The sequence below is a fragment of the Mya arenaria genome, chromosome 1 (genome assembly GCF_026914265.1).
Source record: "Mya arenaria isolate MELC-2E11 chromosome 1, ASM2691426v1".
NCBI lineage: Eukaryota > Metazoa > Mollusca > Bivalvia > Myida > Myidae > Mya > Mya arenaria.
This window is the reverse complement of record NC_069122.1, coordinates 57117947-57128467: the sequence shown is the minus strand read 5'-3', so window position 1 is coordinate 57128467 and position 10521 is coordinate 57117947. Positions and strand designations below refer to the sequence as shown.

Here is a 10521-nt window from a genome sequence, read left to right as displayed (position 1 = left end):
TGTACTTTCTTGTACTAAAAGTCAAATGTGACTATTTCTAGACCGTTATGCGCAAACGATGTTTGTATAACATATAGTAACATCACCATAATATTTATCCTTATGTGTTCTTTGTTAAAGTATTGGGCACTTTGGTTTTCCGGATGGCTGTTTCTTCGGTTTCGGTTTCTTACCGTCTGTATTTTCTGATGGTTTTTCGACAACAGGGATGTCCGTTAAGACAGGCTTCAGCATTTGGATCGACCTTGGATTAGCTTGATCTACTGAGAAGTTGGCTTGTTGGTAAATGTCCAACCAGACATTGTACTCTGCTACAAGTTGCTTATAGTATGTGTTGTTTTCTGATAATTCGGCCTTAGCCTTTTCTATTTCTTGTAACTTCAATTCCAGATTTTGAATGTATTGCGACCCAATTCTCATAAGCCCATGAATCTCAAACTTTTCAATGGACTCTAGCGCCCTCTTTCTGACTGACTCTTCCTTTGGAGTTATATTTGGAATCTGCACTAATGTACGTGGAAGGCGAAGTAACTGTCGTTGAACTTCATCGTCTGAAAAGAATGATATTTGTGAAATAAGCCATTGTTTTTCACATTTACGCGATGTGATATAAGAAGTATGTATCCATGGACTACTTAGTTTCTCACATTCATCAAAATCATCGTGTTTCCTGTTAAGGCGTATTGTCTGATTTAAATATATAGTTAAAAAGCCTCCGAAAATAATCCATTAACCGTACCAGTTTTGTCCTTAACCATTTCGTAAACTTGTTGCTCTTCGTCGACCTTTGAATCCATATATTCCTGCAAGGCAGCTCTTGTCTGTAGATATAGTATTATTGCAGTAATTTGCAGTATCTTATCATAATGATTCGCCATATATTTGAATTGCAATTCATGAAGGTGATGAATGCTTTAGCATAAATAACAATTTTAACAATATTAAAACAGGAAAATAAAATCACCAAAAACGTATATATTGAAAAGGAAGGAATACAATACTTGGAATTGCTCTTAGAAGATTGCTAAAGTTAAATATCATATCACCTATTTACCTTTGATCCATGGTAACTTTCCTGCTTTGTGAATTCATCAGCAAGATTGTCGATGTCTTCAATGTATTCGTTGTAACCATGCGCATGTGCATACTTTTTCTCTTTGATTTTCCGTTGAATTTCCATGTCCAGTTTTTTTTATCGACCTTCTACTTCTTTCAATGGAGTTTCTTTCCATCATTGACTTGAATAGTTCCAAATGTTTTTCGAAACATTCCTAAAATATAAGAGAAAACGCTTGCAAAGAAACATTGTTAAGCAATAACCAACTTTAATGATTATCCTTTTCAACACTTTCAACATATGTACTTTGAGTAAGATGAAACTGACACATTAGCCAAAACACAATCTTGGTTTACTATAGTGTTTCCCAAACAGAGCCAACAAAACTTTACTACGCAAACTCTTCATCTATAGCCTTATCAGTTCTAAGATCCCCAAACACAAATGCCTACTTACTGCCGCTTTTCTGTGAAATATATCCCCGTCATCTACCACAACTAATTCTCGCAATTTCTTTACAGCCACTTCCATGCAATCATTGTGATATATTTCAAGTCCTTTCTCATTTGGCATGTGTTTATTCATTTTCTTTTTCATTTCTTCTTGATAGCATTCTGACGCTTTCTGTACTGCAAACTGATTTTCCTCGTAAGCCATCAGTTTCATAGCATCGTTTAAACACGGTGCCGTGTTTTCCTTCACGGAATTCATGTAGCTAATTATCAGCGTTCTCAGCACTTAAATTAGACAAACACTTGTTGAATAAACATTTACAGTGTTCCCATTTATGAAATAATGTTGATGCATTTAAGTATGCTGTTATTAAAGTAATTTAAGAATCTGAGGGCTTATTTGTTAAATAATAATCAATATATAGATACAATAAGTTGAGCTGTTTTCCTTTCCTTAACATCAGAAACTCGCCCTAACGATTATAACTTGATCATTCAATTCAACTGAAGATTAAACTAAGAGGGACAGTGTTGCCTTCAAAGATAGGAATACAAATTTGATCGGGAATTTACTTACTTCTTCCATTTACAGGCTTTCCTGATATGAGTTTCTTTGGGCTACATTCGCAAAGGTATTGGTGCAAGTCGTTAACCCGCTGCAGAAAATCGGACTCAATCTTTGAATCCGGCATAGATTCCAATTGGTCGGGCCTCGTGCATGGGATAGGGATGTCAAAGCATGTCCTTCTCTTGAAATATCTTCGAATAAGACGCCTTGGTTCGTTAAATTTATTAACACTATCCGATTTCCCCTTCTTGTACATTAATCGCTGTTCAAGGAATACCTCTTTCGATATATCGGATTCGAGTCCAAAATCTCGTAAAACAAGAACCAAATTCGGAAAAAAGAAGTCAAGGAAACTGTCGTCTTCACTTGCACCTTTTGCAACCGTCACATTAGAATGAACCACTTTAAGAAACCTGTAATTTTAGAAAACAGATGAAGATGTTTACTATTATGGTAACAATGAATAGTGTCTATTTTGTCAAATATTATTCTAACTGCGGTAAACTCTTTGTTTGCAGTGGCTCAAATAACTCACAAGAAACTCCCTGACCTATGTTTACTTCACGAGCATATACTCTCCAGATGTAATTTTCACGTTTGTATTTTTATTTGTTATTAATGAGGCAAATCCAAAGTTTGAGCCACTTCAAGTATTATAAGGAAACCAGTTGGCCGAATGCAACAACCAGTTAAGCGCCTGTAGCAAAACAATCAAGAAAATCATTTGTCGCAAAAGAATGAAACTGACTGACATAAAATATCATATTAAAACCGATGAATCAAGCGTCATCGGTCTTAAAAAATGTGTTCTGACTTGAACCATGTTAATATAACGTAAAATCTAACTTTTAAGGAATACGAATGTCATTAAAACAAACGTAACCGCCCTCTTATCTTTCTTCCATCAATTATTTGACAGGAAAAACGTTAAACATGATAATTTGAAATTCCTTACCGGAACTTGCTGATGTGTGATGCGTCAAATACGCCTTTTGTATTGTAGACAAGTACATTGCAAAGCAATGTTGCAATGAGGAATATCCAAGTGTCTTCCTGAATATCAACCTGCAAATTAGGTTTATGTTCTTTGTATAAATGGCAATAAATGCAGCCTGCACTCCTTATGGAATTGAAGCGGTTGATTGGTTATTAAGTGCGTCACAAAATAGCAATTAATTCAATTTATGTTTTGTATTTTCGGAATATGAAATTGTTTGTGTTAAAGAAAATATAAAGATGTTGTTGCTATAAAAAAGCATCTACCTAAAATACAATTTATTACATCAATCGTAAATTGAATATGTTGAATATTTGTTTCAGATCTTTTTCATGTGAAGAACTCAATTTGTAAAGGTTGAATACATCAGTATAACCCTCATAAAGAGTTCAATTATCATTGAAACACAGTCGAATCACTGTGCTGAACGCGGAAAGTTTCGTTGATTGAAACTTTTTGAACAGCACTCAAACCTGTTTAAAAGATAAATTTTAAACATATGCGCCTTTGTTGAATTTCGAAATAGTGATGTTTTCACATAAGTTCGGAAGCACGATAATCCATTCAGCATTTTCTTCAATCATCGCCGGAATGGAAACTGTCCAAACCGCATAAAGAACTAAGATCAATGAAACAAACCTTTTCTGGATCATCGATGCCCTCCGTATCGAGAAAAACAATAACTTTCCCTTCTTGAGTCGGATGAGGTCTGCACATGATCCATATGCCTTGTGTGTGTGCATTAACTGAATGCCTAACATTGAAACATTCTCCTGAAACTATAAATATGTTTAATTCAATCAATGTGTATCAAATTGAGACAATTTAAAATGGGCAAAATTTCGCAACGCATGTCGTTCAATTAGGGCTAAAATATTTATTAATGAGTTGGTTACAAGTTTGGCCTTATTTGCAACACATGGATAAACTATATCGATTGTAAACATAAATAAATGATTATCATAAGACTTATAAGAAATACATATAAATCTATGATTCGTAGTTGTCAAAGACAAAGAAACTGAACTCTACTTGTTTCCGTTCCGTTTTATATAGAACTTATTGTTTATGAAATACAGGAATAACATATTTCAGTTCGTAAATGTATACGATAACGATGATTACATAGTACTTAAATTGTATTCCTTCTTCTGGGTGACATTTACATTCGTGTTTATAACGAAGTTCATTTTGTCTTTGGCAGAATTGGACGAAATATTCAAAATAGTGACTTAATAAATACCAAATTTCAATATTTACAAGTACAAAAACAAATGAATAAAGTATGATTTGAAAACGCCTTGTCGCACTTGTCGCGCAGTGCTTACTTAAACTCCGTTCAAATACAGCGAATTGTTTTGTCATCTGGTTTAAGCAGGGCTATTACACTGAAATCTATTGGAAGTGATGGATTTTAAAATTGCTAAAGCATCTACCACATAAGACATACTATATATTTTTCACATATACTTTAAGCGGGGGTACTTCAGAGAGGACTAAAGTATGTTTTGGAGATTTGCGTAGTAGCGTTCACAAAGAGAATATGTTTTGTACGACCTTTGTGGGACAATATGTCAAGGCTGTCGATCCAAAGAATGACAGTCGTATAATTATCTCGCAGGAAGGGCGTTATATGGAGAAACATTTCATAGGGCATTCATTCGACTGTCGTTTGTTTGTCGTAGGAAAATGAGCTTCTAAATAAGCCAGTGATTGTCTGTTGTAGACATTTTTTATACCTGTTTTACGATATATGTGACAGGGACCGTAGGTTACATACACAATATGTGTCGTTTGACTGTCATGGCAAATAGGTAAAATCTGACAAAGTTGAAATCGAATAATTATATCACGACAGTCGCAGACAGAATGTATGTAGGATTGTCGAGGTTTTGACGTTGAACAATCGATGGACAATCTTAGGAAATCCCTACGAATCTAATGACCTTAAATGACCTTACATGACCCCTTATTTGAATAAAGTCATATGCTCATCGTAGGATATCTTACAACATAGCAATGGGCCTGTCATTGAGATTTACATTCGAGACTGATTTATTTTCAAAACTGTACGCCTACGTCATCATTTTCCGTTGCAAAAATCCCCAAAAATTTTAAAACACACCCTCGATTGTCTTGGGAATTTCCTTATTTTGATTTAGTATTCATTATTTCCCACTGTATTAGAACTCCCTACATTAACTGGAGAACAAAAGATAAATATAAATTGTGGACGTTCGCCATTTTTCTGACCTAGACGACCTACTTATTAAATCTTAACAATACTCGTACACTCAACATCTAATTAAGTATCCTTTTCTTTCCATAATAATAGTTTCACAGCTAAATAATTCTTACTCACCACCACACTTCTGTACAAGGCGACTTAGTAGGTACGATTTTCCAGTCCTCAGGCATCCAGCGACAGCTATGACACATAATGGCTCCTCAATTTTGCGAAGTTCCTCAAGGGTATCATGGTTGTAAGACAGTGTGTTTCCTTCTCCAGCATCGGTTTTGACGATCAGTGGTAATGGTCTCTCGAACAATGAGAGTTTGTACCTAGAATGACATGTTGCGATGTTGGCGTTTTGTTATGCACTTCCTGATAAGGTGCGTGTTTCTATCATTTATGGAGTAGCTTGCATAACTCCATATGCGTTACATTTGGACAACATTGCCCTATTAGTCATTTTTAATTAAAAAACCGACTTAATCAAAGACGATTTTGATGAATCAATCCTATCACTTCATTGAAAAATAGCCTTTCAGATTACTTATCGAAGTATCTAATAAAAAGTTAATTCAAACTTTTTTCTCGAAAATCACCGTTTTCTGTTTCTTCGTGAATTACTTACTTGTCTGCGACATTTACACTAACAGCATTGGCACTGAAATAAGAAAAGGAGGAAATCGACTTCGTAGTTGAATCAAGATGCACTAGTCGGTCAATTTGCAAACGTGTTTTTGCCAATTTTAGAACTGCCGTAAATGTGTTATCAAAAACAGTTTAAATATTGTGTTGCTACAATTCATTTCATTCTCAGAGCAATATTAATTAATTAATATATTTCAATTCATTGTTTTATATGGCGTTTGTATGCATAGTTCATTATGAAAAACATACCCGGCCTCTTTATTACCACATGCCTCATGTTAGGGTACCGGAGCTTTCCTTACAAGTATGAATGATGTAATATTAAATTTGCAAAGTGATAAAACAGATTCATAAATGCTATGTCATGTATGAGTTCGTTACCTGCAGAGTCTTACGCACACTTTCATTACTCGGCACTGAATGTCCATGCTATAGCTAGCTTTCGTGTCAAGTTTGTGAAGCGTTTTTATGTTTACAATACTTTTAATATATAGTTCATGACTTTTAAATCGCAACTTGACCTTATAATGAAATATACAAAAAAGTGAAATGAATATTTTTTGGTCTAATGCACCGCATTGGAACCCGTTCATACTTTGCCTTTTAAATCACCTTGTATACACTCTAACTTCGATATTTATGGCTTATGTGGAAAACTGATAACGACTCACCGATCAAATATATCGTTAAATGCAGCCCACCATATGATAGGACGCAGTTTACCCCGTTCAAAACTGCTGTAAAGGTTTGATTGATTGTTATTCAATGAGAGTTCCGTAACAAGAAAGAGAATTGAAATCCTATTTTTCAGTGATAATTATAAATTTTGAAGTAGAATTAACGTGTCCAATACACTGTATTAGATTTGGTACATTGACGTATAGTTTATATGTTTGTATATTGGTAAAATACTTCTGCGTTTGAATAGAAAACCTAGTTCAATACAAGTCCCCGTCCTTGGCGAAAATGCTATCCTATAGCTATGATGAAACAAGAGCATGTCTGAACATGCACATTAATTGAAGTGTTTGGAGATCTACTTCAAGCCAATTGAACTTCAAGAACTACTTTAGGGAAGAGAATAAAAAAACTCAATGAGTTACGTGTTATTGAGTGCAATCGAGATTGAGATCAATGAGATGTCAGAAAAACACTTTGAAATTTACGATTAAAATAAGTCACATGTTTAAAAAAAAATCCAAGGTTAAGGGCACCCGGATAAATCATTAGCTAGTAAACATTGCAACAACATACAACACATCTGACTTGAAGATGACTTGAAGCCGAAGTCATTATATATCTCCGTCTTCTGTTACGGTAGCATATTTGAAAATAACACAGGTAAAACTATAGAAACTTCTTGCAAGCCCATCACCCTAAAACATTACCAAAGTCTGTAAATAAATAAGCACAAGGATGAAAACAAGGAAGCACTTCACGAGAGACTCAAATATGTCACAAATCACGAAAATATCGTTATCGGTATTTTTTTCGTAAATGCATTAACACGGTCATTGAAAACTAAGCTATAATCAACGGGGAATTAAAACCAATTAGGAGCGTACCTCACGCTTGCTTTACCAAATTATAATTTCTCCAACTGTCATCATTATTTAACGGTAAGTGGTAATGGTTCCTCAAATATTGCAAGTTTGTTCATATTGTGATTTGTTTCATGTTACTTTGGGAGATTTTGAGTAATTTGATATTATATTAACTGCATACTGTTTACGAATTAATCTATATGAGTGATGCACGAGTTCTGTACTTTTTGGACGACTTAAGGATAAAATATTTACGTGCCAGAACGAGTGAATATATTTTCAAATGAATGCAATAAATGTTTATTCATGCTCTTCTAACGGAAGGAAACGGTTTTTTATGTTCAATTCATATAATTTAAAAAAAACAAACAAACAAACAACGATAACCTAGTTATAGCAAGTTCTACATTCCCAGCGTTTGCACTGAAATATAACCATAGGAACTTTAACAGTAAGCATGTTTTTATTTGTCAAACCATACCCAGTATTTCCATCTCCACTCGAGGCTAGCACTGTACGTATAGTTGTAGCTGGAACTTTGCTGCAATAAAAGATTAAAACACAACAATTTCATTTCATCATGTGCAATAATTTTGGAACGCAACATTCACGTCAGTTACAATCATGCGTATATACAACTCTACATTCACGTCAGTTACCATCATGTGTATATACAACTCAACATTCACGTCAGTTACCATCATATGTATATACAACTCTACATTCACGACAGATACCATCATGTGTATATACAACTCTACATTCATGCAAGATACCATCATGTGTATATACAACTCTACATTCACGTCATTTACAATCATATGTATATATAACTCAACATTCACGTCAGTTACCATCATGTGTATATACAACTCAACATTCACGTCAGTTACCATCATGTGTATATACAACTCAACATTCACGTCAGTTACCATCATGTGTATATACAACTCAACATTCACGTCAGTTACCATCATGTGTATATACAACTCAACATTCACGTCAGTTACCATCATGTGTATATACAACTCAACATACACGTCAGTTACCATTTTGTGTATATACAACTCAACATTCACGTCAGTTACCATCATATGTATATACAACTCAACATTCATGTCAGTCGTTCAATTCCCTTAACGACCAGGGTACGTTTATGATAAATAATACAAAACATTCTAGTAAATTTACATTTACACTTTACTGACCGTACCAAGGCGGAACCTAACAACTCTTGATAAACATACCAATATTTTTTTTATATATATATGTAGTATTTATGCACTGTGCTGTTTGTAGAGTTTTGTACTGTTCTATGTTTCTTGTTTGTGATTTTGTGTTCTATGTCTTTGGCGTTTGGCCATTGCCACTAAACCGGGTTTATGTTTAAACATTTTGCTACTGAGCATGTTTCTGTAGCTTTTTGCATAAATATCCATGAAGTAATCGTGCACCATCACTTAGTTCACTTAAATTTCAAACGGGGAAAACGCATGGTATATTCTTTACCTTGCTTTTATTGAAGTAAACGTGTCTGCGGAGTTTAAACGTTTGTGCCATTAGTTTATTGCCTAGCCTTGTGCCTCTGAACAGTGTGTAGTTTTTTTTTTGATTACTGAGTATTTTCATTATATCACGAACAATATTGTCTTTGAAATGAGTATGTTATATCGTTTTACGTGAGTACTAGTTTGAGAATCGAAAAATTAGTATATGGGTAGTACGGAATCATATCGTGCAGCCCAATGAAATCTGTTTCATTATTTTTTACTACTTGAATTTAACTTTGTAGGCAGTCCTTTTTTATCAATATTTAGAACCCGCTGCGGTATGTCAATTTACCTAGTAAAGAGAGATAGCGGCTACGACTGAAGTATTTGTAATCCCTCTCAACAAATTAAACAAATATGTATTGAATAAAAAACCATCATAAGGTCTGATTGTTTGATTTAAATATAGTGGTATGTTTGTGTTTGTAACTAGCACATACTATTCATCAGAGTGGTTTATATTGTGGAAATACTTTTGTTTCGTTTCTTTTCGATAATTATTAAATACTGAATATAAAACGCATATAACCTAGCGTAAAATCAATAAATGTATTTAGATAAAACAATCTGATCGATCCATCTATTGAAAAGTGCCTCAAGAAGAAAATAACTCGCCCAAATCACACACTTTGACAATAAAAATATTAGTTTGCATATTTAAGTGCAGATTTATATATTCAAATGTATTGAGTGCCATTTCATGTTTATTCAGTTGTGTACACATTCATAATTATACTGCATTGCAATGATAAAATAAGAGGAATGTTAAAAAACCCCGCTTATATGCAGTAGGACACAAATGATCGCAATCAAAATCATTAAAATCAATGTTTGCGTATTTAAATGGCCTTCACAGGTTTGTCCCATTGTGTTTTGTCTGATTGAAATTCATTGTTAGCTATTGGAAAACATTTAAGAATATTATTTAAATACGTAATAAGACAAAAGAGTCATCTTACGATACAATATGTACCGATTTTGCAATCGATAACGTATCGGTATTAATTTTGGGTCAAAAATGGTGCTTTTTAGTCTAGAGCTTATTCGTTACGGCGACGACCGATCGGATGTGATGAATGTCAGAGTCAAGGCTCTTAGCCTCCATGTGGATATTCATTATATCCGGATGAAGGTGGCGCGCACAGAGTACGGTCGATCTCTCATTTAGCCGGCTGCTCACATGCTTTGTCATTTCTCAGTTGAAAAATGTTGTATCTCATCTAGCATACGCATCGACAGTCGCATATATCGGTTTATTTTCGATATACATGTACCCACTACGCAATACCTCGTATAGCTAAATTCAAAACAATATGACAAATGAAATGCTTAAGTAATAAAAGAATGTATACAGTACCCTCCTTCTCCCGGAAACTTTTTGATTCGTTCCTGCACATCCATTATTACCTTGAAAAAAAAAGGTTATTCAAATATAAAGTTATCAGTATCGAAACAGGGAAAGAAACTCATAAAGC

The 10521-nt window shown here is 34.2% G+C and overlaps 1 protein-coding gene and 1 long non-coding RNA gene across 2 annotated transcripts; both read right to left on the bottom strand.

Moving 5' to 3' along the window:
* Positions 1 to 396: 396 nt before the first annotated feature.
* LOC128237860 (uncharacterized) lies at positions 397 to 1172 on the bottom strand. The gene is made up of 3 exons (XR_008261629.1): positions 1055 to 1172; positions 740 to 821; positions 397 to 551 (listed from the first exon to the last, which is right to left on the bottom strand). It is a non-coding gene; the product is annotated as an uncharacterized LOC128237860 (long non-coding RNA).
* A 906-nt stretch (positions 1173 to 2078) lies between these two features.
* On the bottom strand, positions 2079 to 3791 carry LOC128228219 (guanylate-binding protein 1-like). The gene is made up of 3 exons (XM_052939390.1): positions 3714 to 3791; positions 3033 to 3142; positions 2079 to 2490 (listed from the first exon to the last, which is right to left on the bottom strand). The coding sequence occupies exons 1-3, from the start codon at positions 3789 to 3791 to the stop codon at positions 2079 to 2081; spliced, it is 600 nt and encodes a 199-aa protein (XP_052795350.1).
* Between the last annotated feature and the right edge of the window lie 6730 nt (positions 3792 to 10521).